General features: G+C 42.4%; 1 protein-coding gene across 2 annotated transcripts; it reads right to left on the reverse strand.

The window, feature by feature from the left end:
* Positions 1-735: 735 nt before the first annotated feature.
* ALX1 (ALX homeobox 1) lies at positions 736-26,492 on the reverse strand. 2 transcript variants are annotated; one of them, XM_030003195.2, is made up of 6 exons: positions 26,410-26,492; positions 20,284-20,407; positions 19,517-19,789; positions 17,130-17,434; positions 13,287-13,415; positions 812-1,372 (listed from the first exon to the last, which is right to left on the reverse strand). In XM_030003195.2, the coding sequence occupies exons 3-6, from the start codon at positions 19,746-19,748 to the stop codon at positions 1,052-1,054; spliced, it is 987 nt and encodes a 328-aa protein (XP_029859055.1). In that variant the 5' UTR covers positions 19,749-19,789; positions 20,284-20,407; positions 26,410-26,492; the 3' UTR covers positions 812-1,051. The 2 variants fall into 2 exon arrangements, with proteins under 2 accessions (XP_029859054.1, XP_029859055.1); XM_030003194.2 differs by lacking the exons at positions 20,284-20,407; positions 26,410-26,492 and having other exon boundaries at positions 736-1,372; positions 19,517-19,949.
* Positions 26,493-27,558: the final 1,066 nt, after the last annotated feature.

Raw genomic sequence — 27,558 nt, forward strand, 5'->3', positions numbered from 1 at the left:
AGTGTCAACAAACTGTAACTAAAACTAAATGAAATGTACTCTTACAACATCGTGAGATCAGTTACAGACTGAAACTGGCAAGCCTTGTTGGACTTTTTTCTTTTCAATTTGACCATAGCTTAACAAAAACCAGTTGGTAAGACTGACTGGATTGGAAGTAAGACTGTGCTGTTGTTGTGGGGTTTTTTCTAAATCTGGATTCTGTTGAAAGTGTCGCAGTACTATTCCACGCTCTCTTCTAGTCACCTAAGTTTCAAAATAACCTATCTGCAACTTTAAATATTTCATTAAACACTACTTGACTTACATAATCTGTGCACGTCTTTGAAAACTCTATTGAACACCATGATCCTGCTTTCAGTGATATGTTTGGCAAAAGAATCTCATTGTCTTTAACAGGAATACACTCAGGTCCATAAAATAAAGGAGTACCTTCTATTCTCATTACATTAGCTGTGCATTGATGTAACTCCAACGAGCTCGACATGCAGTTAGCAAAACAGCAGAGCTGGCTCAGAGCAGCAGCACAGTGCTGAGAGAGCTAGGTCTACAAATTCCACCTACAACGTGCACAATCGTATATTTCCTTCTCTGCGTGGTGTGCTTAGAGATTTACTTCATGGTTTTCATCTAATAAATTTATTTTCCTTTACAGAGTTGTTCCCTTATGAAGTATTCATTTGTGAAGCATTAATTTTGTATACAGGACTGCTAAAAACCAATGGAGTAGACATATTTGCTTAATAGTTTTATTCTTTTTTGTGGGTTCTATAATCATATTTCATCAACCGGTACAACAAGACATATTTCTATATAAAAACCAAAACAAAGAGGGCTTGTTGAGCTTGATGCATGGTAAATCTATTTGGTTTATTCTTGTTTTATTGTTAAATATTATATTGCATTTGTTTAAGCAGACATCGTGTATATTGTGATTTCTAGCATTCCACACACAGCAGCTTATTGTTGTGTCCTTTAAATATGGGAAATAAAAATGTTTTCAGTTTGCTATTTAAAAAAAAAAAGGAAATGAAGAAAGGGTACTGCTATATTACATGGCCCAGGAAATATTGGCAGCATGCTCTTTGGCTTTCATCCGTAGAACTGCAATGCTGGAGGACCTCCTTTCAAACTCCGGCTTGGTTTCAAAAGCATGTCCATTGGTTGCCCCAGAAAGTAAAGAGTCAGTGAAAAAATTATTGAGGGGCACGTGGCTGAACTGATTCTGGTGGTTTGAGAAGCCTGTGTAGCCAGAATCTGTCCGCGGTGAATGGGAATAAGGTGTCATACAGGAGGACGTATCTCGCGGCAGCATGCAGGAGGTAACCACGGAACCGCTAGCCGCATTCCCTGCCCACAGATTGTTCTGAATCTGGAACGTATAAAATGAATAAGATTAAATTTAAATAGTTCATCTTTTGTTTTCTGCAATGCTTGGTTTGCTTTATTTAACACATCCATTATTACTTCTCCCCTAAAACAAGCAGCAAGTGCTTAACTAGTTCTCTGCAATCCTATTAGAAAATACCATGAAGATATTAACATGAGTCAAAATACTGGATCATTCACTTAAGAGCAAGGGCTGCTGAATCATATTCCTTGCTCTGTCATCCATTTGCTCTGTGGTTCTACCCTGAGTGTTTACCATTGAACCTCAGGATGCCATCAGCCCAGCCAGTCAGTAAAATTAGTGGAAGCGCACAAAGAAAAGGTGTCAAAAGAGTGTACAATATCATAGCTGTTTTCACCATAAAAGCTTCTCCTCATCAGACTTCTTTCTTACTGTAACGGTAGGAAACAGTATAAAAGGGTGAACAAAACAAACCACGATTTCTCAAGCGGCAAAGCCCAGCAAGTATTTGCAAAATTAAATCTTGAGAAGCCTTGCATAATTACTTTAAAACAAATGAATCCATAAAATACAGGCATGGTTGATCATACATTCAAGAGATTTTCCTAAAGTTGTTTCAAAGATGGTCTTAAGATAAAATTTCTTTTTGTGATGTTTTTAGACAAAATTATACTTGGAGGCATTACTGTTTCAGCTCTCAGTCTTAACTGGCTGCACTGTGTGTCCCTGGAAAACGTTGCATGACAGACTAGGACACAAACTTTGTGGTTACCAGCAATGTCTGCTGAAGATCTGGAGTAACCACGTATTCAAGCTTTGATGTGTAATGCCTTCTATACTTGGCAGTCACTTCAAGCTTCATTCTGAGTCTCAGGCCTTCCCCTATCGTCTATCTATAGATGCTATTTATGGATAGGTATTTTTCACTTCTTTGTTACTAGATGAACAGATGGAAAGATTTTCAAGGCCTAGCACAAGTCAGCTCCTGTCATTATCTCAGACTGTGCATTCTTTCGTTCCTGCTCTATTCACTTTGCTTCAACCAAATTTCACACTCAGCAGCTGTCCTTCTGTCTGTTTAAACTCTCTACTCTGTATCTATCAGTACTATATGGATATAATTTCTGACATACTCTAACTTCCTCGGTCATTTCTCACTTGCACGCACCATTATACAATATACAGCTTTATATTTCTTCTCCACTTTTACTTATAACTCTTTCCTGGATGATGACTTTTTTTTTAAATGTACAGATATGAAACAAGACATTTGTAGCCCTCATTCACAGTACAGAACTTCTCAGCCAGTAACTATACCCTTTTCTTTTTGTTTTACTTTGCTAAATTTGTCTTCATCCTAAAAATCTGTTGTCTGTTCAGTATATCATTGCTGTGATGCGCTGGGACTGAGCCCACATGTCTTTGTTCTCTGCTATATGTATAATTGCAATTACTCTTCGGTTAGCGCTATAAAGTGAATTCCCACTTCAAACTTAATTTTGCTTTCACGTTCCAAATCCATAGACAAAGGAATTTTGGCTTTAAGATATGTAGGTTATCTCTCTAGCTGAGTCATTTTTTTTCTGCCAAAGTAGAGGTCAGGGGAAGTAATGAATTATGACAGACACACATACACACACAGAGAATAAAAACATGTTTCTAAAGCCGAGTTGTTTTTTTCCCATTGTCCTGTTACTTTGCAACAACACATACCCACCAAACCACCACCAAGCTAAAGAGATAAATTATGAGTTCACTGAACTCATCTAGCTGAGATCTAGTGCAGATAGCAAGGATGAGAGAGAGTCTTATTTTAAAAGTTAACATTTTGAAAAGTCGTATTAGCAGGAGTCATCAGGAGCCGACAAACTAATTCCGTCTCCTTGGCAATTCCAGCAGCAAAAAAGAACCAGTAAATGCTCCATTTTGATTTCCCGCAGAAGGCTGGGGAAAAGTCACGGCAGCAGCGCGTCTCCCCAAACTCTTGGTCTGCCCAGCTCCTTGTTCACACAGACGTGCGTGTGTACAGGCGCACACACACTTCCACACCCACGCACGTGGGTTGCCTTCCCACACCCGCGCACCCAGCTGGGCACACCTCGGGCATCTGCTCCTGCATATCTTAGGTGGTCTGCTGAGAGGTAATGAAGTGAATAAGGTGTCTGGGGAAGGATATCGGGGATTTTTCCTCCTTCTGGTGGGCCTCCTGAGATCTACAGGAGGAAAGAGACTCTAGTGAGAGTTTCGGAACTTGCCGGTTCCCATCCTGCCCTCCTCCCTTCAGCAGTTTTTAGAAGTCTCTCAAACGTCAGCCCATGGAAACCCTCTGCAGCTTGACATGATCCTCACTCAGCTGCCCTATTACTCCTTAATTAACCCACCTGAGCCAGTTTTGACTTAAAATTAGACAAACTTTTTTTTTGATCTTCAGAGACCAGGTGGTTTTTCTGGGGATTAAAGGATGTATCTTATCTGGACCTGTGTGAACCACTGTCTTGCTTACAAGTTTGTCGCTTTCAACCACACAGAACATTCCCAAAGAGAGCAGTACACCTCTTACAGCTCAGGATTCAGGGATTCCCGAGTGTCCTATTGCCTGGAAGGTTTCTCAGATCCTAGTACAGATTTACAGAATATGCCATGACGGAAACGAGGGACCCTGAAAGAGCTGGAAGGTGTGGTAGTTAAGTGTACAGCAACTGGGGAGTCATCCACTAAGACTCACAAGGCTTACTGCCTTCTCAGGCTTGAGGAGTTTGGAGCCACATAGCATGTGAGAGTAGTAAAGAAGATAGCAGCTGAAAGCCTATAAGATCCAGAGAATATCTCCACTTTGCTTGAAAGCCCAAGCTGCACACATTCTGTCTTAATCATGAACTGGGAAAATCAGAAACCCGCTCATCTGTACAAAAATCGTTGGGTTTTTTTTGTTCAGGAACATTAGAAACTTTTAATTGTACTTCCTTGTATTTCATGGTTACATGTATGTTTCTTGCAGCAGCAGTGACAGATTAAGCAACTGTTGGGGTTTTCTTTCCCTTTCTTCCTACAAAACAAGTCACCCATTCCTATTTCCACACTGTTCCATTTCAGTTCCTTTTGCTGGTATAACTCTACTGAATTGAAACAGGGAGCTGATACAGCTAAAAAAGAATCCAGAAAAAAAAAAAAATTTCAAACACACTCATACAGAACCCCATTCTTTTTAATGGTATTTCCAGGCCAGATGGTTAGTCTCAGAACCTTCACAACAGGATGAATTTGCCCAGGGACAGACTGGTTCATCTATGCAGCATCTAATACAGGACCTACTTCTGGAGGAGCTCATCATCTCCAAGGCTAATTCACATGTGACAAAGTCTCATTTATCTGACTTGCTAAGATTTCTTTCCAAGAAACACTACGGCAAATGCTGCAGTCTGCCAGGCTGCACAGATATAATTATGGGAAGGATTTTCCCCCAAAATCAGTTTAAATAGGAACACGCATGAATTTGCCTTTAATAGTTGTGATGCGAAGACTTCAAAAGGTTCAGAGGCTCAGTTTGAAAGTGCCCAATAACCTATGTGGTCTGGAGGTATCACAAAATCACTCTTTCCTTCCATATTTCTAGTAGCTTGGTTTGCAGTAAACTAAGTTTAGTACCACCAATTTTCCAGATATTTTTATCCTAGACAAATCTCTTTCAATTTAACTTCAGTGAGATTGCACAGGTGTAAATGAGAAAAGAATTCAGCTGCAAATCCTAAAATATACCAATGTCTTCTTAAAGAAATATGTGAACAAGCTATTCATTCCTAAAACTTTCAAAGGGGTGCCCTAGGTTTCTTCCTTAGAGGAAGGAATCCAAATTAGTAAACTTAACTTCAGAAATGCCACAAGATGCTAGGAAAGCTTTATGTCTTCTCTCATGAGACAGTTATGCTTTTCAAAAGAATGTTTCAGTCATATCAATTTTCTATTCATTTTAGTTGGTTGAGTGACTTCACTTTTGAGATTAGATTTTCATTTCTTAGCAAAGATTTACAACATAAATATCTTGTAGTGAAATTTAGGTGCAGAAGGTATTCCTGTATTAAAAATAAATAATGTTTTACAATACATCAAAATTATCAGACCTTCTTCTGGTATGTTGGAAGGAAAAGGGACATTATGTACATGAATTTAAAGAAAATATTTTTCCTCTTAAACTCTTGTGTGATCCATGAACTATATAAAAGGCAATTCAGAGGCTGTGAATGAGGCTATACATACAGCACATCTCTGGTTTCTGTTAACATCACAAACAACTTGAGCTTTGCTCTTGTGGTTACCATGAAATTACCAGAGCCCTTCAATATATTTACCTACTGTATGTTTTATACACACACACACACACACACCCTTCCCGATAGAAAAAAAGAAATAGGATTTCATAGCTGTGACAAGAACATAACTGGAGAGTTATGGTTGTTAACATGGTTATGATATCATTTCCTAAGCATATGACCTTCTGCTTGACACTGCAGAGGAAAATTAGCTAAGGTAATTGGTCATCCCACTTGGTGTCATTGCTTTTTTTCTGTTAAAATGTCAAGCTCCTGGAGCTTCAGCCTCCTTACACAGCACCTAGAGAAATCACATAAACTCAAATCTCCAAATTTTCCAAATTTTCTGAGAGTTTTACTATCACTTACCCAGCTTTGGTCCTCCCATCACCAAATGTCTTGACTCATGCTATTTGAGTCACCTGCCCACCCAGACTGGAGTCTCTTTCCAACAGAGATGCGTATGAGCACACAGCTTCTGTTTCAGTGGATGTGTGGTGTAGTGCTTCACAGGGGAAACACAATGTTAATCTCTTTTAAGATCTCTAGAGATGAAGTAGTAAGTTATTGTTGTTGTTATTACATAATATATGTTATGTTATTTTATATGTTATTATAATAACTCTAGTAGGTAATTAGAAACTACACATTGACTCTGTTTTCGGGATGTTCCTGGGCATTGCAAAGCAGACAACAGTGGCACTAACTGAACAGTTAAGAATTTACGTAATTATAGAAAGCACGTGAATGTCAAAGAGACTGGTTTGCTACATTTTTGTCACTCCTCTCTTTGTGTGAAGCAACAATCCTTCCACTGCCAGAAAACATGAAACCTGTGCTTGCACAAGGAGCTACTTTAGGCAGATTAAATGCAATAGCTGCTAGTTTACAACTCGTGATCTGTAGGCTGTTCCTAGTCCATCAGCACAATTAATTTGGCCTGTCACTTGCCACAGTACTTTTTTTTCTGGGGGCCTCTTAAGAACATCCAAAGTATCGGCAGAGGTTTGCCTGTACTTCCCGAGTTTGCAGATTCATAGCTTCTCAGAACAATTTAAACTGAAAAGGACCTCTGGGATTATTATTCCAAATGCTTGCTCACAGCTAACTTTGAATTTAGATCAGGTTACTCAAGCCCTATCCAGCCAGGTTTTGAGTAGCTCCAACTACAGAGATTTAGTAACTTCTATGAGCAACTTGTTCCAAGGCTTTACCACTCTCATTGTATTTTTTCCTTTATATCTAGACAGAATACTTCTTGGTGTAATTTGTGATCATTTTATAGGAGCTGTTGGACCTAATGAACATGTGAAGATCATCTGTACTGTATTGGGTTCAGGTACATACGAGAGAGCTGCAGCACACCATTTTCAGCTATGTCCATAAGATGCACGTTGGCCCTTGGTAGCGAGAGGCTTAATGCCACAGCTCTGAAATATGTGATAGACCTGTTCAGTCCACATTTAGACCTCACATATGGTGAACAAAATAAAAACCTCTTCATTTGATTCCATGCTTAACAAGTTTGCTAAGGTACAAAAAAATGCAGGATTTGAGAAGTCATCAAGCTTTCATTCTTGTACGGGATGTTTTGTAGATAAATTGTAACTTCTCCCTGCTGCAGTCTCAGGGCCAGTTACGATAAGAAGTAATTATATTTCATGTCTATGATACAGTTAATGACAAAATTTCATACTTTGAAAAATACTATTAAAAAGAAGTTTCTATCTCAGAAAACAATGGATTTGCCTTACAATTAAGCCCCAGCTAAAGTCACTCACACACTTAAAGAAATACACGTTTCATAAAAAAACAAAGAAAATAGGCAACAAACCGAATGTTGCAACTGCGAGGAGGACCACATGCAGTGATGGTTTAGAACCAAGAAAAAATAAAAGCGCAGTGCACAAACTACTTTGTGTGGAACAGACACCACCCAAAAAGATTAGAAGTGTTACTCTTGGAAGATCAGCCACAGCAGTGCAACAGTCAGCACATATGCAGCAAGCAACATACCATCCAGGTGGTGGCCCAGCCTGAGCTCCGTGCTGTCACAGCCAGACAGCATGAGTAGATGATAAAACTTCTTTGAAGCTAGCTCAGATATGTCTACCACATCTACTCCTACTTAATCAGTGTACCCATAGCCTTAATGAACTATTGTGATTAACTGTCATTTATATGTCTACTACAGTTAAAAGAATTTTTAAGTCATATAACATGTGGTGTCTAATATATGCCATATGAAAGATTTAATTGGAGCATGTAACTTTGATTATTGCTAATGAGAATTACCCATATGTACTAAGGCTAGAGCAGAACTGTAATGATGATCCAAGGACTTAGTACATAACACATGTATACTGATACCACTTCTACACTCTTTGATTGCCAAAACAAATCATGTGATACCGTGCTGTTCAACGTATTTCATTTGATTTATCAGTCTGGTGGATGGAATGTAAACTTCAGCCTCTTCCTTCTATTTTTGAGATTTCAACCTTCTTTCTATACCTTCTGTATCACTCCAGTTCCCATACCTTTGAAAGGCTTTTGTCTCCTCAGGATTCCCACCTGCACTAGGCTGGGTTTTTCCACAAAAAAAAAAAAAATAAAAATAATTCAGTCCTATCCAACTCTTGCCTGCATTTTCAAGTAAATAAGAGAAGCAAACAATCCGTTTCACATGTGATAGTAAGAGGGAAGGTATAATGGTGTGACAGGATAAACCCTTTCAAAAGAACTTAGAACAATGACAGCAAATGGACTAGACTCAAAGAGCAAGCAAGAAGAAAAGATGCAAAGTATGAAAAGAGCCTAGGTAAGGGAAGAATGTTGCCCCTTATATCTGCTTTTCAAGGATTCGGTTTCATGTTTATTTACATATTGATGCACTTACATTTATAAAGACAACATCTTTATAAATTTAACTCATACAGGGAAAGCTGTGTGATAATACTGTAGGCTTTTGATCAAATTTCACTCTCGTGTGTGTAAATGAGGAGATAAAAATGAAATTTTGTCTCAGGTTTTTTGGTCCCTTGCCACTTCTCGTACTTAAACATTAAATCTGACAAGGTCAAGTACCCTTTGTAACTTTAGCCTTCTCACTAGGCACAGGACAGTAAAAGTAGTCAAGTAAAGACCAGTAAGGTAAGAGAAGAGCAAGGCTAAGCAACCTTTTTCTTGTTCCTCTCCCAACGCATAATATATAGAACCATCTAAGATAACTATAGATGTCTGCAGCTGATTAGAGATCATCTTACCTATTTTATACCTTATGCTTTAGGAAGAGAAAACTTAATTGACCAGATTTTCACCAACTTTAAAGGGAACCCATCTCTGGCATAGAAGGCCTTCTGATTAAGTTTCCTAAACACAAATGTCTAATATTTATCTGACCACCAACTGCCTCCTCTGAAGGATGCATCCTTCTTTTAAGTTCTGTTCATCAGCACGGTAACAGTGTCTCAGATATCCCAAAACATCTTTAATAACACTAGACACTGTGTTTAGGTGACTAAATCAAGTACTGCTTGTTTAATAACATTTACTCAGATGAGTTGAAGTAACCGTCCCCATGAAGTGAATCTGCATTCGTTTTCCCACTGATGTTAGGATGCTGCCTCTTAGCTTCCACACCATCAGCAGAATATTGCTAGCTAATGAGGCTCAAAGTGTCTGGGACAAGAGTTTTAACCAGTGAATTGTTTTCTGAGTGCACTTAAGATGACTTAGACCACAATGTGTTGCATCTGCAAGAGGAACTTGAAGCTTAAATACTGAAACTAATGAAACTGAAACCTTTTACCAAAATGAACAAAAAGTACTATATATAACATCTTCCTAGAAAAATCTGATTTCCAGCATAATGTTGTCAAAAGTTAAATATTTCATCTCAGTGGAAACAACGCTGTGGCATTTTTAAAGTTAAAGCCTCGAAAAAACATGTGAATAACAGATGATTGTCCTGGAATGTTGTACTAACTGTCCTCCTCTGCAATTCAGGTGTTGCCAGTATAATTAATGGAAGATGTATGTGTGCAGAATTTGGACAGTTCAGGAGATGCTGAACTTCTTGGCAGCCAGCCAAGCAACTATTTTGCACAATAAGCAACACCTAAAGTCAACATACTGTAAAAATAATTAAGGTTAGGCTGAATTAGCAAAGCAAACAATTAAGATCTAGGGGAAAAAAAAAAACCTAAATTGTGTAATTTAATAGCAAAATTAGGCTGGGTTATAGAAATGGGAGTTGGACCAGACCACCTCCAGAGGTCCCTTCCAACCCCAACCATTCTCTGATTCAGAGCCAACCTTCTATCTGAAATTATTTGAAAAGATCATTTCCTCACAGGAAAACCTTTCAGGTTTATACAGTCACACAACATGTAGCAGCATCATGTTCTTAATTTGTACTCGATGAAGATAATTGGCAAAGAGACTAAGCAGGGGTCTCCACACCCTCTGTTGACTGCAGAGGAGACTGATGTTTCTGCTGGAATGCAAGTGGGATGTCTGTTTTGTGAACATAGCCGTGGTGGGGCTCAAACCAGAAATCTTCAGACTGCAAATTCATATAATGCACACCAGAAATTCACATTTGGTCCTGTTCCTTCTGCCACACAGCAGTAAATATCTCAGCTTGATTTCATCCTTTTTCAACATTCATCCTATATTTTTGCCAGCGACAGAGAGTCTGTTTTCCCCCGTGTTAATAAAGGCTTCATAAATAAGCTCTAGTGATCTGTGTTCCACAACCCCAAGAAAAACTATTTACTCAAAAGTATGGCAAAGCTTGTCTAATATTTACTTATGTCAGTGTCACAATAAGAGTGCTTGTACATGGGGAGGAGCAGGGGGAAGGAGGGGAAAAAAAAGGAAAAGAAAAGGGAAAAATGTGTATTTGATTTCTTTTCTTGCATTAACTACACTGAAACAATGGAACTGTCTGGGAATCAATCTACAACACTGAAACCAAACATGCAGATAACAATTTTAAATACCTCTTTCTGCATGAACTGTGGGATAGATTGATGAGTATATAGCAAGTCATCTACTGTATATTTATTTTCCATAAGTGAGGCACTTATAAATGGACATCTAGTTCAAAAGACTTGAATGTAGTGATGTTAGTGGTCATTGTGGTTTTAATATGGATTTTCATTGTCTCAAGCATTCTCACTGGAACTATTATGTATATGATACTGACATGGTTTTACTGATGGTTAGGATTTAAGAATGTGAAACTATGAAGAATTATCATGAGGTTAGCAAGAACAGGAACTTGCACTGACTGTTCTGTGATAACTGCCTGCACACCTATTCGTATTCCAGTATACAGCAAAGTAGCCACCTTCTTCACCGAGGAGTAAGCTGCCTTGTTTTTATCATGTAGCCAAACCACGCATGCAAGCACTTAAGTGAAGTAGCCAACGTAAAGTGGACTCACACCTTAGTTGAGCTCCTTGCTCCTGTTCCTAAAGTATAGTACAGTACAACACAATTTTGTCGTGCAGGTGACCAGACTCAATTATGTGTTTGTGCCTGTTTACCTGCAGTGTGTTAGTCTGTGGTTATAAGTGAGTACTTTATATTTATGTTTATGAATGAGTATACATTTTATACTTCTACACATTTTAGAGATGCTTTATTTAAGATTACGGTACCAACATTTCCATTTCAATCTCCTGTTTTTAAGAACTTATAAATTAAGGATAAAAAATTTTGCCAGGCTGAAACTTAGTTAACTGTATCGTCAGCCTAGGAAAGATGTTTTTTAACAAGTATGTAAATAGAAATGCAGTGAATTCACTCATCTTTTTAACAATCTGAAAGTACAAAATAGATATTTCATTGGGTTTAGAATTTTATCGTTGATATTATCATCTAATTCAAAAGTGTTTCTTTTTTAAAAACATTAATTTTAGGACAACCATTTTAAGTGCTTACCAATGCCTTGCATTATTCCATTATCTTACGCAAATGAAAATTCTGTCAGTTGGGAAAATTTCTAGATTAAGTCCTACCAAAAATACAAGATGAGCTTGGAGACACAAAATTTAGTCTAGATAATTGAGTCAGGGATAGAAAGCCCAAAGCTTAAGTACTGTTCCTTGTATCATGTGTTGTGATGCTATAGATAAGTCAGTACCAAAAGATACTTGAACACCTTGAGTGAGATCTGTGAGTGACTGCGCATCCATGTCTTTGTGAATCTGCCTAGGAGCGCTTAAGGTCTTTTTGCACACCTTCACCTAGGTAGGTCTCAAGCAAGTATTGTTCCCTCCTACTTAAACTGTATCATGCAGTGGTTTCTGATATAATTTGGGCTAACATACAAAATAAAATAAAATAAAAACAGACTTGTAAGTGCCACCAGGTCTGAAATGGTTGTGCCCGTGTTCTGAGCTGCCTGGAACACAAACCAGCTCCGGCCCAGGCACCAAACCTAGCAACATGGGACCTCCTCAGAAGTAAAAACACTTTAAGTTGGGTAGATGACACCCGGGCCCGAGGCCTCTGGTCCTAAGCTAATCACATTCAGCCAATGTAGAGCATGACCAAAGCAAGCCCACATAGAATATGAGTATATTCTTAAGGCTGGCAGAGACCCTACTACCTGGTGAACTAGAAGAGCACCAGGACACCAGCAGTGGAAGGACTCTACCACAGGGACCCAGACAAGATTTTTGCTTTGTATGGCGCTTTTTTTTTTTTTTTTAATTTTGTGGTAAAAGCAATGGGAAGCTAGAGACGTGAAAAACAATGGCTTCAGAATAAAAGTATTCAATGTACTAAAACAAGCAAGCAGAAAAACAATAGCAGAGAGTGAAGCAAGGCAGTAAACCAAAGGACTGGAGAACAGAGACAGAAGATTATGATCTTATTAAACAGTATACCTTACTATATACTAATGGACCACTGGAAAAGAAAAAAATAAATTAAACTACTACTGTCTGAGAGAACTTTCTTGTTTCTCTGCTTACCTCTCCTAGCCATATACATTCAATTGTGATTGTACGTGGCCATAATATGGTTTCATGCTAGTAGAAGACTACTTGTATTCAATGACCCGTAAAGAACTGGTGCGTGTTTAATGCATCAGAAGGAAGTTGCCTAGAGATCACATAGTTTATGCCTCATCTTACCAAAGCATGCAAGACCAGAGCTGTTAAAACAGTTGTGCCTGTGAATATAAATATCCCAGAAGGGAAATCCTGACCTTATTGTGGTCAAAATTCCATCATTCCTGTCAATCTCAATGGGTCTAGACTTCATCCAGAATTTGTGTATGGACCTAAAAGTGATTCCAACCCCCACATAATTTTTATGTGCAGAAAACACTTAGCTGCACAACCATATTGCCAGCCATTTTCAGTACATAACCTATGCAAAACTCTGCAGCTCCTAAGATGGTTGTTTAAAAAATACTTGTATTTTAAGAGTTAATTATTCATATTGGGTGTCAGAACTGTTGTTCACAGTGGCAGGTCCTGTTGACGTGTCTAAAGAACACAGAAAGCTAAACACAGGAAAGTCTTCGTGCATCTTCTGTGCTCATGTGTGCCTAAGGATGGCAGAGAAGGTGAATGTAGAACCAAAGTACTCCTTGGTCTTTACCATACCTGAGGGTAGCTGTCAGTCCTTGGAAGAACAGATATATCATAGGTGGCAGCAAAATGGCTCTTAGCTTGCTGGATCTGACCATAGCGTTCTCTTTTCCTCCATTTTGCTCTTCGATTCTGGAACCAAACCTATAGTATATGAGGAAACAATCATCAAGGTAAACTCAATTACATACTGTGCAAAGAGTTTTAGGAAAAAAGCCAAGAGATTTTGGACAGTAGCTTTGAAAATTTCTGTTTATCTAAAAAAGGGAAGTTCTCTGCCTGAGGATGAATTTTTTGCAGTTTCAATCTTGTCAATGTCAGACCTGCTTAAGTTATTTCTGGCCATTTTAAAAGCATATATTATTTCCTTTCTAGTGTTTCTAGTGTCTCAAAAAAAACCAACCAAACAAACAGAGGAAAGATCAGTCTGTCAGGCAGTGCTAATTTTGACAGAGTTCAGTTCCATACAGGAAAATCACCAAGTAGCAGCAAATCAAATTGTAAAGAAACTTTCTCTTAATTTCACATGCCCACTGACTTGACATGCCTACCTATGATCTGCCTCCTAGAGGTGTACCTAATCTTTATCAAGTGCAGCGATGAAAAGGCAAGAAAAGCTGGCGCCAGGACAGTAGTTTGCACTGCAGAAAAGGTTTCTATAAGGAAGACTAACAGAGCAGGAAGATAATAAAAAGTCATGAGATCACAGACAGTTTTAAAACTATTGTGACTTTTTTTTTCACATTTGTGTTAGGTGATACCTGTTTCTGACAATGGAAAACTAAAGAATGGCACTTTACATTTAGACTATGAAATAATTTAGACCTGAAACAATGCCTTCTTGTCAACTAAAAGCTGTTTTCCCTATGCTTAAATAACCTTTGGACTGTTCTGTAATATTTTGAGTGTCAGGTGTTATCTCAAAACCTATTATATGCACATTTCTTGCTGTGACTGATATCTGTCGTCGTCCTGTGGTCTTCAAAAAAATATTTTTCTTTCAAACAGTTTAGTTTGGACTGGCTAAGACTTATCCTGATGAATTAAAGGGATTGCTAAGAAAAGTAACTGTTCCGTTATAAAAGTAATATTATCCAACTAACTCTTTATTGTTCAGCTATGAGCAAACTCATTCCAACTCTTTTTAAAGAAGTCACGCTACTAACAGAACCTTTTTTTTTTTTTTTTCATGGATACAATGCCATTGATTAGTCTTCTGGCTAAATGGATCGTGAATCCATTTGGTTAGATACATACATGAATAGTTTGGGGTTTTTTTATACAGACACTGCCTGTGAATCCCATTTTGAGGGATATTTTCTGATCCTTGATGGTGGGATATTTAAAATAGCGCTGTTTGTTTTATAATTCAGTTTTTGCCTTGCTCTTTGGAGAACTCAAATGTCTTTTGATGCTGCTTAAGCAACCAGGGCATACTTTTTCTCATTTTAATTCCCAAGGACTTGTTGCAAATTTAGTATGTGCAGTCTTTTAAAATGTACTCAGCAATCAAAGCAAGGCCCATGCACGTAACTGCTGAGTATATATTGTTAGGGACCTTGTGGGTCAATTTGTATTATTTATGATGCCTGAGGTTCAACAAAAAGAAAAGAAAAGGGGAAAAAAAAAAAAATTCTCCTGAACACACTAAGGGAATGTGGTCATGAGGCTCTTTCATTGAAAAAAGACCTTGACAGTCTCCTTAAAATGGGTGCCAATTACTTCACTGACATGCAGCAGGAAAGAGAACAACTTAGATAAATTAGGTTCAGGTTGGCGCCCTCTGCATGTATGCAGGACAAATATTAAATTGGATGTTGATGAAATGGCGGTGAAGGGAAATGTGGGTAAGGTATCCAGCTGATCACTCTGCTAAACTAAATCAAACAATTTGCTTGAATTTATAGTAACTAAACAAGAAAAAAAGCACACATTTTTTCTTTTGACAATCCCCCAAAATATTTCTGTTTACATCACTTTACTAGAAACTGACTCTTGGCAGAGATAAAGTAACCATTTGCCTCCACAAAGCAATGTAAAAATCTGCTGCTTGTTATCCTTGAATTGCCAGATGCTGCCTCTAATGATGTAAGGCCTTTTAAATTGCTTAATCTTGTGATGGAATACTGTTGCTACTCTGGATAAAAATGATCACCATTTCCTTTCATATTTAGCGTATGAGAAATGCAAAGATCGGTTATCTTTTAAGAAAGGGGAGAACGTGTTTAAATAAAATAGAAATAGATATTCTGTGAAAGTCTGGGGCAGACATATATGTTTTTACATTTACTTTCTTAATGTTAATACCTTTACCATACGAAGCTTCTAAAACTTAGAAAAGTGTGTGATAAAAAGCCAGTTGACACATTTTAGCCCAATTCTCCCCTCGCTGTTCTGACTACTAATTTATTCTTGGAGTAGTTCTCATTATTCCAGGATTATGCAACTGTAAGCATAGTGTTTTAACATTATGCAAGCTTTTTTTTTAAAGTCAAGACTAAATCGTAATGAATGGAATTCATACTTGGAAAACTGTACCAAATTCAGAGGGAGAGGGATTGCACAGAGCCTGAAGGGTTAAAAGCCACTGAACTAAATTCCATCGGCATCACTGATGTCGTATCGATGTAACTGACACACGATTTGGGACTCTGTTTTCCGATGACAACAGTGAATATGCTGTCTGGTTGAATAGACATGAAAAGAACACTTCTTTATAAAATTAATTAGCTGAGTTCGTTTCTGAAAGTGATCCTGGTTTAATTTCAGCTGTGTGCATGTGCACTGACGTCTATTTCTTTATACGCATGTGTTAGTATGTGTTTAATTACAAGTTGTGAAGTTGTTATCATATTCGAGTCACTAAATTAAAAAAATTAATCCCAGTCTGTAAGAATCGACAGGACTGCTATTCCCTAAATTGAAATGGTGAGTATTACCAGAACGGGGAAGATCTCTAAAAATAGAATAAACTTGCAAAAGGCAGCTCACACCCTTTTCTAAGGGAAGATCTCTAAATGGGGGAAGGGCTGCATTTCCTGGATATTTAGATTCTTTTCTCACCATTGCGCATCCAAAGCCATAAATATTGTTGAGATTACTGTTCGAGCACATACTGAATGAATCAACTTTGTACGCAGTTAAGATACTCAAATACTGCACTAAGTGGTCAACAGTCTGTTTCGTTCCAAAAATTAGAATAACATTAACCATAAGTAATGCAAGTTTAAAAACCAGCAAATGTACTTCCCAATTTTGTGATTATTAAGCTCATTCCATACAACAGAGATGAAAGGATTATGTCCTTGCTCTACACAGACACAAACACACACACACACACACACACACACACACACACATATATATATTTATACACATTTTTGTATGTGCAGTTTCGCTGCATACTCTTTGGGTGGAAACAAGGAATTTGATTACTTTTTAGATTGTACTTTTCATGCCGTAACACGCACTAGAATCCTCTGCGTCCGAGTTCTGCATCGTCATCAGTCTAAACTACATGCAACACATTTCTTTAATGGGATCTTTACGTGTAACGCTTTACGTATTCCCTGCCTGGAATTCTGACAGTAAAAAAGGACTACCAGACATCAAGACTGCTTTACTATTGATGTTGTTTTCTCATCCTTTAAACAAGTTTCTAGAACAGCAACACAAGCGATTTGAAAAAATAACAAGTTATTTTAGTACTGCAGCATAACAGCTCATATCCATAAAGAAATCAAGCAAACCGAGCCATTTACTTTAGCTTTATGGGCTTTTGTACAATCCCCGAGAGTGTCGTTTACCAGTTCCTACAATGCAGAACTCGTGATGGAAATGCTGAAGTTTGGTTCCTACCTGGACTCTGGCCTCAGTGAGCTCTGTTCTCAGAGCTAGCTGTTCTCTTACATAGACATCGGGGTAGTGAGTTTTCTGGAATACTTTCTCCAGTTCCTCCAGCTGCAAACTGGTGAACGTTGTTCTGTGTCTCCTCTTCTTACTGCTGGAGACATTGCTGTCACACTTATCACCAAGTTCATCCAGTTCCCCCTTCTCCTGCATCCCTTTCACCGGAGACATCCTGAGGTTGTTGCAATTGTCCATGGGCCTGCTCAGCTCTGTGTGAAGAGGCTGTCCTTCCACTTTAGTAATCCCATAGTTCACTGGACACAAGGTGGGGGAGGGAAAGAACTGGTTAAACGGGGGGGCTTCAGATTCAAGAGTTCACATAAAACAGTTTCGCAGGGAACCCGATTCTATTTGGCTGCGTGTTTCTACACGAGAGCGTGGAAGAGGGATCTGTAATATTAACTACAGACAGAGTAAAAGTACTAAGTCGCACTGAATTTTAACTGAGAATCGTATCTGAAAATATAATCTGAAATCTTTCGGTGTAAGGAGGCTGCATGAGAGTACTTGAATATTTTCAGTCTGCCACTAAAGTAGTTAATAATCCATGAAATCAGCTTCAACTAGGGTTGCACAGATAAGGAATCTTAGCCCAAAACAGATTTTCGTATAAGATAAGTGGCATAAAGCTATGGACAAATGCGCCTTTAAACTTGGAAGCAGATATAAAAAACTCCATTTCTATGAAAATACAAAATAACTGTAAAGTAAACAAAATAGCTGCAAACTGACAAATCGAGAAGCAAATGAAACCGAAAATTAACTTCACTTTACAAACTCAAGAGATTCCATATACCTTCTCTTGGATTTGTAAAGTGGAATTGTTTCCAATTAAGTTTGTTATGGTTACAAAATGCAGAGAGTTTCTGCAAAATGTTAACTTATTAGAAGAGATCGTTTCATATACTTTGTATAAGGATTGCAGGAACTATTTGTCTTTAGGTAAAATCTGAGTGGTAGAGATAAGAAATATTCCTCTGTAGCTTCTTAATAAGAAATGAAAACATATCCTATTTTTTTTTCTATTTTTACATGTCTCACATCACTGAAAAAGTCATGCGATACTTTACCGGATTCAAAAAGGCTTTTTTTCTCCCCCCCCCCCCCGCCTCAGAAACAGGCAAAAAAAAATGTAAAAATCTAATGAAATTAAAATCTACAAAGATGGCATGTAACATACGGTGAGAAGCTTGCTTTGGGATTTTCTCACATTCTCAGTAATTTCTTTTCTTTCAGTCCGAGCTGATTTTAACCAAACACAATTTTTAAATACTTACTATCAACACATACACAGATAGGAAATGCCCCAAAGCCCCCAAGGCACACATTAAAAGAGCTAATTAAGAAAAACTTCAATGTATAAATCAATTTTCTGTAGGTTTTTTTAAGTTGCACTTGCAGAAATCTGTCATTGTTCCTTACAAACTGTTTCACACAAAAAGGATGTTCTCAGAAAAGTACTTCAGTGCCTAGATGAAGTAAAAAAATGTAAGATATTGTTAGTCTCGCTATTGCAGCTGATCTTAACCACGTTTTCCGATCCTGCTAGGCAAATATTTTTTGAATTTTTTTTTTTCTATCCGTGATTTACATCCTGTTGGAATAATGGGGAAGATTTTAAAAGTTTCGAAAAGAAAGCATTCCCCGTTCTCCTTGCCGATCAGCTAGGCGAAAACAGCGTGTGAGGCTGTCGTTGGAATTACCGAAGTCGTTTTCGGTCAGCGGGAGAATCCCTCTCACGCGTTATTCACTACCACAACGGAGGAAAAGAAAAAAAAAAGAACCAAACCCACAACCCACGCAGCCGTCCTCGCGGGGGGGGGGGTTCTTCCACGGAGCCGGGGTTCACCCACCCACCTCCCCTTCCCACCCCGGAGCGGAACCTCCGACACCGGCCGCTGCCTTTTCCCGGCAGTTCCCCGCGTGAAAACGCCGCGGCCGGACGGGGAGCGGGACGGGGAGCGGGGCCGAGCCCCCCCCCCTCGGCAGCCGCCCCGCCGGTCTGTCCGTCCCCCGTCCCGTCCAGTCCCCCCCCAGCCTCCCCGGTTGAGCCGGGGTGCTCGGCGCTGCGCATTCCGCGTCCCCCGCCTTGGGCGGAGGGGCGGCGGTGGGAGGAAAGGAGCGCTTCGAAGGAGGCGGTCGCCTTCTCCCGGTACTATCATCATCATCGCCATCATCGCCGTTACCACAATTATTTCCTACTGCCCCTCGCGTGCCAGCAAGCGAAGGCCGGGCAGGCGCCTTCGGTGTCCCCGGGGCGGGCGGGAGAAGGCCAGGCCTGCCCTCTCCGTCTGCAGGGAGGGCAAAGCGAGAGTAACGCCGGGACGGCGACTCACCGTTGCTGTCCTGGCAGGGCGACGTCCTCTCCAGCCTCACATGATGCTCAGCCCTTTGCAGAGGGTTGAAGGCCTGCACGCATTTGGTGCCTGACGTTTTGCTATAAAAGGACTCATTGTCCAAAGTTTCCATAACGTGCTCCAAAGTGCCTCCTGCTCCCATGTAAAAGTCACTGTTCTTGCTCGGCTGGCTCTTCAGGGCAAACTTCTCGCTCAGAAAATCCATAATCATCTAAGGCTGCTTGAGAGCCTCTTCCCTAGACAGAGGCCGGACTGTGAGCAGGGGAGGGAGGGAGAGGATGGGAGGGAAGGAAGGAGGGCGGGAGGGAAAGGCGTTCGGAGCTCAGGGAGCTGGTTTGCCTCCGAGCCTTTGATTTGTCTTGTCTTGAGAGGGGGAACCCGAAGTTGCTCTTATATCTTGAAGCTCAGCAGGGCTCCTTATGCAACCTCCCATTTCTAATGAATATGAAAATAGGCAAGCAGTGTAACTCCACCCCAGGTCCCCCAAGACCTAATCCCAACACAGGAGGGAGTTCCAGGCCCATTTTCGACAGACAGATCCGTTTCAGACAGACAGACACACGCCAGCGGGCGAGGAGGGTGAGGGGAGACAGGGAGGAAGGGAGGACACACGAAAAGGACGTTTCCCCTCTGCAACCTATTCCCATTTCTCCGGGGATCCTGGAAAGAGAGTAATCCCTCGCTTTCCTCCCGCTCCCCCCAGCTCCCCGAGAGGCTTAGAGCGAGGTAATTTCAGGGGCACATACCCTCGAGTAAAGGATCTTCTTTAATCAATTTGACTGATACCTCGGTAGCTGCAGTCCTGTTCTCTGAAGCTGTAAAATTAAGAACCGGTGTTCCTTCTTTATTAAACAGCTCAGAAGTTAGGTCCTAGAGTTAAAGAGAGAAAGAAGAAATATTATAGGCGGTTGTTTGTGTAGAGGGAATGGAAAATAGAGGAACTTAAAACTAGGAATCTCTCACATCAGAAACCAGCCTAAAAGAGAATTTGGCTGTATCAAACAGACCTCCAGTCTGCCTCTGCGTGCGTGCGTGTGTGTGTGTGCGCGCGCAAAGCGGTTAAAACGGGTCCTTTATTTCAAATCTCCTGAAACCGACTTGAAAAAAAAATACAGTTTCTAAATGAAAGTATTAAAACAGAGTCTTAGCTAATAAAAAGAAAAAGAAACGAGCCATATATACATGCATTCCTATGGATATTGAAAAAGCGGGTGGTTTTCACCCAAAGTGTGAGCTTTGAAGTGTTGAATTCCTTGGTCCTTTCACACATAGACGGGATTTAAAACACAGGCAAGAGAGAGATAGGGAATTATTTAGAAAAGGCCCCAATTATGGAAAAGGGTTGCTCCCTGCTTCCCGTTGGAGTGAAGTAAAAGCGAGTCTGCAATCACTTCAGATCAGTATTTCAGCATCGTGGGCCCGAGCTTGTCTGTTCTATTAAGGCTATTTTGGAAAGCAGTTCCGTGGGCCCTTCCCCCATGTGGGGGGAGAAGAAGTGAAGCTTTAATGAGCGGTTGAAGTATAGGTGCAGTGATGGCCAGCCGGGACTGCTGAGCCTCTCGGAGACCTTTCCTGTGAACCCAGCCAAAGGTGAAGAGAAGGCCAGTTCAGGTCCAGCGTTATTTCCCGGCGAGCAGCTCCCCTCCTTCTTCAGCTCGTCTCTACTTTGCTGTTTTTCCCGCAGAAAGGGGCAGCTAAGCCAGGGATGCTTCTTTCAGCTCCAGCCGAGTAGCTGCGGGCATCACCCCACAGCCACAACCTGCCCTTCCCCACCACCTCCCCAGCTCCGTCCCCATTGCCTCCAGTACAACCTGCTTCCCACACCAGCCTGCGGCTGCGGGGGGGGACGCGGAGCCCGGGGGAACTGCTCCAGACCCGGGGAAATAGCCCCTCTCCCTGCTCCCCCCCTGCTCACCGCCCGCATCGCCGTGTGCTGGCGTTTCGGCAGCTTGTTTATAACTATGCCTTAAAAGCACTAAATGCCTTGGGGGAGGGAAAAAAAAAAGGGGAAAAAAAAAAAAAAAAAGGAGCTCTCGGTGTCTTTTAAATGAAAGACACATGCAACGTCGTTGCAGGCTGCAATCCACTTTTATCCCAATAAATGTCCCTCTTTAAAGGCAGCTATTAAACTGCAGGGGAGCCGAGGACAAGGCAGTGTCCCCGTAACAAAACCCAAGAGCTCCCAGGAGCAGCAGCGGGGTTTTTTCTAGAGGGGCCGTAGGAAGCGTGGGTGCCCGCCCGCGGGGACACGCGTGTCCTGGGGACCAGGCTGGGGACAGGCTGCCCAGTCCTCTGTGCTCTGTCGTGTGTCGCCCACCACTCCCTGCCGTCCCGCTCCGCTGAGAAATTAAAAAAAATAAAATAAAATAATTCAAAAAAAAAAGCATCTTCCCCCCGGGGGGGGGAGTCCTCTCGCTCCCGGCCCCGGCTTTGCAAAGCGCTCCCCGGCGAGACGAGCGCCGTGATTTCTACGCGCGCTTCCAATATCTGAGTATTAAAAATAGAGCGCGACACAAATTATAACCGGATCTTAAAATCCGCCCCTCCTCCCCCTGGAAAATAAAGAAAGAAAGAAATAAAAATCAGAGCGGTTCCACATCATTGTTAGCTCCAGGGGCCAAATTCTGCTCTCATTTACCTCTGTGCAACCCAGCTGACTTCAAAGGGAAGGAGAGATGTAACCTAGGGGAGAATTGGCGCCACGTATGGCATTCGTTCTCCTTAAAAGCTTGAAAACAGAAAGCTGACTTCAGCGGGCTAAAACCATTTAAAAGGGGTTGGACAGATCCCGGGGGAGAAGGCGGCAAAGGGGGGGAAAAAAAAAAAAAAAAAAATTAAAAAAATCCCGTGCTGAGGTGAGACAGCTTTGAAAAGCATCTTTCTTCAGGGACCGCTTCCCTCCGCCAGGCAGCCCGGTTATTAAGAGCTGCTCGCAGATGTGCCGCTGTGTTTCCAGAGATGGAGTATCTCCTAAACCTTCTGTGGAAGGGTGTTACGTGTGATGGCGAGACGTTTCGTGGCCAGAGGTGGTGTGAAGGAGCTCGCCCCCGCAAGTCCGTAAGAGTTCCTCGGGGGGAAGCCTTGTCCCGGGAGATAAACCGGCCGCTCACCCCACGGGGGATCCCCGGCCTCGGCACCCTCCTGCGAGGAAGACGGGCTGCCTTCCTCCCCCCCCGCCCTCGCATTCCTCCTCTTCCTGAGCTCCGAAGTTACGACCCCGAGCGCAGGAATGAGGATGCCGCGGTACATGGCGAGCGGCTCGCTGCCGAGGAACGAACGCGGTGAGGAACAGCAAAGAGGGGGGGGACCCGCACGGTTCGAACCAGCCAGCCCTGGACTGGGCAGAGTGGTGGTTACTGGGGTCCCCGGCCCAGGAGAAACGGTGCTACCGCCTGTTGGAGGGGTCTCCTCAAGAGTTTTTGCGTTGGTTTAAATAAAGCGAGAAGGGCGGCGGTACGGGCGAGCATCTCCCTTCCAAACGCCCGGGAATCCCCAGCCCCCCCGTCCCTCCTCCCCGTTCCTAACATCGTTTTTTTAACGGTGGACGTCGGGACACAGTACAAGATTCTTCTTTTCACCCATTTTACACCAAAACTTCCCTTCAGAAAAGTTACACCACGAAATTCATTTAGGGACGGCATGGGAAGACATCGGCGCTACCTGGGACTGGGCTAAACGAATTTGGGGGGACATCGTTCGCTTCCTTCCACGTCCACACACGCTCCAGTTATCCGGGAAAATGGAAGGGGAAGCGGTGCGGCTGAGAGCTGGGGGTTCCCCGGGGGGACGAAGGGGAGCCATGCTTCTCCTTGAGTGGGCTGGAGTACCCCAGCAGCCGCGGGGGGAAGGAGGGTCCGTGAAATACGAACAGAGCCGGCTGGCTCGAAAAACAGGTGCTCAAATGGTTCAGCATTTCCAGGAGGCTTCTAGTTTTCTTTCTAGGCTTTACCTAGCGGCTCATTTCACGTTCAGAGCCAGAGATCTGACTGCATGAGGTCGGACCCTCCGAGCGACCAGCATCCCAGTGCCCGTCCTGGGAACGACGGACCTGAGCTGCGGAGGAGAAAGAAGGTGTAAAAAGACTCGCTCCCCATCTCCCTCCCTGCCAGCGGAATGTGGCAAATTGCAAATTACACATTCAAAATCTAGCTTGGCTGAGTTAGAATTTTCCAGACATCCTGTTTGTGAGAAGAATCATGTGAAGTATTCTTAACTGCCAGCAAAAAAAAAAAAAAAAAAAAAAAAAGTGCAATACATCTCAGTGTTGAGTTTTGGGGGCCGTTAGACTTTTTTTTTTTTTTTTTTTTTTTTTAAGTATGTTAAGCACGACTATCCTAAATGCCTGAAAGTAACGATTGTGCTTCAAGGCTCCGCAGCCAGGCTGCAAAAAGGTCCCGATCCAAGCCCCGCTGAACGAACTTTCTTCCTACAGGGCAGTTTTGGTTCACGTAAGAAAACAAACAAAAATCGGTTCTGCTGTAGGTGGGTAGCCTTCAGATTTTCCGCTCGGAGGGGAAGTGTTTAATTGAGGTTGGTTGGAGTGACTTTACCCAAAACCTGGGCTCGGTATTTTCAGCGAGAAGGGAAAGCGTAGGAGCAAATCGCCTACTCTTCCCCTCGGGAATTTCACGTTAATTCTGCGTGGGCAGAGGACGAGCCCGTTGATCCCCGCACATCTCGCAGAGGGAGAGGGATGTGTCGCTTCCCACGACGGCGGGGCCGAGCCTGGAGCCTTTCCCAGCCGGACTGGAGGCTCAGACGCTCCCAGGTTTTGTCCCCAAAGCAGCCAAAACGTTACCGACAGCAAGCAATTCCCGGGTCCTGCAGTTTGGCGCTTTGACAGGACCTCAGCTGCTCGGGAGGTTTCCCCTATGGCACCTGCACGGGTAAAATGAGGGTTTTCATGGGGCTCGAAGGCATGGAACTGGTGAAGGGGTTCCCCGTCCCCCTCCGCCCGTTAGGAAAGCGGGATTGCTGTCAGAGCTGGACGAACCTCGACAATTTTCTTCTTGCAACACGTAATGACTCTTCTTGGACCGTCTAACGTTTCTTTCAACACAAAATGGAATGAGATAATATTTAGTGTGTGGATTTAATCTTAGCCCCGTAGGAAATCTCAGCAGAGATGCTCTATAAAAGCATTAATCTCTTATCTTGATCTAGTTCAAATTATAATGAATCCTACTTACATATGTGCTATAAAAACAAATCCTACAAGAATTTAATCTACGCTTTATCGGGCTGCTATTGTAGCCCTTTATGCAGTTTAGAAAGGATTTGAAAGTTGGGCCGTGCGACTCAAAGCCCCGTCCAGTTTGGGACCGTCGGGAAGAAGAGCTCTGCTCCCGAAGATGCTTCTCGGATCCGATTTTTTTTTTTTTTTTTTTTTTTTTTTTTGCTCCGCACTCGGTGTAAGAGCAGGACCCGGCTTTCCACTGGGGATGACAGGAAAGACAGGCACAGCCTTTCTCTGCCGTCAGCCGGAGCTGGCCCGGCTCCTGGGGGAGGTGTTTTTGTCCCCCCCCCTTCCTCCCCTCCAGCCTTTACTGGGGGACAAACCTGCTCCTGAACGAGCCGAGCCGGGCTGCGCTTTGAAATCCAAATCCTCTCCCCCCCCCCCCCCCCGGCCGTCCCTGCCAACAAATTGTACAGATACACGCGAGGCAAAATACAAACACCGTTCTTCAGATCAAAGAAAGAGACGCCTTAGGAGAAGAATCCAAATGTGAAAAAGCTCACTAGTAGGTTGTGCAGTATGTTACGGGTGAATATTTGCTTCTCCTCCCTCTCCCCGGGAATTTATTTCCAAGGGGTGGGGGGGGGGTGTCCCCCAAAGGAGCTGATTAAGAGTTTTAAGTGTAGAAGTCTAACTAAATAAAGCTGGTTTCTTGTTGGTTTTTTTTTGTTGTTGGTTTGGGTTTTTTGGGGTTTTTTTTTGTACCAACGACCCCTTCTTGCTCTCCCATCGCGAACCGACCGAGAGCTGAGCGCAGGGCACTGAGCATCAGCGCACCTCTGCAAACGAGCAACCCAAAAGAAAAGCTCTCCTCTGCTAGTTACGCCGTCTTCCCTGCTGGCAGTTTGATTAATATTGGGACAATTCCGAAAATATACGGGCTACATTACCGGAGCGACCCCGAGGCTCTGAATGTATGGAGGGGCCTGGAGAGTGTGTGGGGGGCTGCCTTGTCATCTCAGATGAATTGATTTCTTCTAAGGCATGAAATATGGGTCGACATTCTGGTTTCTAAGCACGAAGCAAAAGGAAGGTGTGAGACAGAAGGGACAGGGGCTAAGAAATAGATCCCTGTTCCAGTCGGAGGCACTAACAAACGGATGCATTGAGCTGCTTTGACAGGGACTGCTGGTTTTCAAGGCTAGGGATGTGTGCTAGATCCGATTAAAAATGTGTAATTTAGCGATGCTGAAAGCCGCAGAGCAATTTTATTCCGGTCTTTCGGCACCCGGCTCTGTACAGTCTCAGCCTTATTTTGTCCTTTGCTGAGAGCTGCCTGTAGCTTTTGAAACGCTAGCCTGCATTAAGGAGCATCTATCCCCGCGTCTCTAGACTCTCTGCCCTTCTTACCAGAAACGGCCAGATGAATACAAAAAAGGACTTAGTGGTTAACCGATATGCTGCTAATATTTCATCCACGGGCCTCCTCCTCCTCCTCCCCTTTTAAAACTTCAGCTCTTGGAAAAACAACATATTTTAAGCTTTCCACACAAATATTGATATTGGCAAATAAAGCCGGCCCCCAGCCTATGGTCAGAGACAGTCTTCTTTTTGTTCCTACCCCGGGCAATCAAAATCAATCCCCCGTATTACAAATCGCTTCGGAATATTTCACTTTTCCTGACAAAACCCGTACCTGGCGTATGTCACGGCGAGCGAGCTTTTCCCCAGCCCGTTTGGTGGCGGCTGTTCCTACAGGGTATCGGGCGGCCACGGGCGGTGGGGAAAAAAAAAAAAAAAAAAAAAATCCCAGGAAAATCACTTATTTGGGGCTGCCTTTGTGCCGGGACAAAACAAGTAATCGGGTAAAGCGGAGGGGTGTAAGGGGGTGAGAGGCACTCGCCCAGAGGAGGCAGGTCGCCCGCTGGACCACTTTGGCATCCCTCCGGCGCATCCCTCCGGCTTCCCGCACCGCAACCATGAGCGCAACAACCTCCCGAGGCGTCACCTCCGATTCAGAGCGAAGGAAAACGGCACCAACACGAAGGGGCTGCATAAAATGCAGCTCTTTGCTATGGTTTGGGTTTTTTTTTTTTTATTTGGTTGTTTGGGGTTTTTTGTTTGGTTGGTTGTTTGGGTTTTTTTTTTTTCCCCAGGCAAAAGTCGCACAGAAATCAAGGGGGCTGAACCCGCAATGAAGAATGAAGCCCTTCCTCGTAAAATGGGAAAGGACTGTAGGTAAGGATTTGACAAGGGGGGGTCCCTCCGCTGCCGCTCCCGTGGGCTCACCCCCTCCCCCGTCCCCGGTATTTTCCACAGAAGCCGCGAATTAAGAAAAAACTGCGAGGGAAGAGCAAAGGCCACCAGAAATTACCACTTATTGAGACTGCGTGGTCGATGTATTTATTCTCTTCTTCTCTCCCGGCGCTCGCCTAGCCGGGCTGCTTTTTTTTTTTTTCTTTTTTTCCCCGCCGCACGCCTTCTTTTCTCACATTAAGGAAATTGTCGTTTAAAGGAAAATTGCTGGAGAACTGTATTAAATCGCGCGAATGGCAACCTATTAGGCAAATTAGAGTCAAGCTTACGGCTGACTTGTGTTCTCGCAATGAATAACCTCTCGAACCTCCTACACGTGGTGGTGGTGGCAGAAAACAGGGAATTTTGAAGGGACCGCTCTCATCCAATGACCGGCATGTAGCAGGAAAAAGAGAGCCCATTCTATTTTTTTTTTTACGTTCTCCTTTTCAGAACGTGGCTCACAAGCACAGAAAATTAAGCTGACTTGAAATAGAGGCATTTATCCTTTACTAGAATTTTAACCAAATAGCTATAGGGATCTCTCCTA

Source organism: Aquila chrysaetos, chromosome 26, assembly GCF_900496995.4.
Source record: "Aquila chrysaetos chrysaetos chromosome 26, bAquChr1.4, whole genome shotgun sequence".
Lineage (NCBI taxonomy): Eukaryota > Metazoa > Chordata > Aves > Accipitriformes > Accipitridae > Aquila > Aquila chrysaetos.

Coding starts and splice junctions, on each gene's coding strand:
- ALX1 (XM_030003194.2), bottom strand. CDS start 19,748: ATGATTATGGATTTTCTGAGCGAGAAGTTTGCCCTGAAGAGCCAGCCG. Junction 17,435..19,516: donor GCCCTGCCAGGACAGCAACG/GTGAGTCGCCGT, acceptor CCTTGTGTCCAG/TGAACTATGGGATTACTAAA. Junction 1,373..13,286: donor GGACTGACAGCTACCCTCAG/GTATGGTAAAGA, acceptor TATACGTTCCAG/ATTCAGAACAATCTGTGGGC.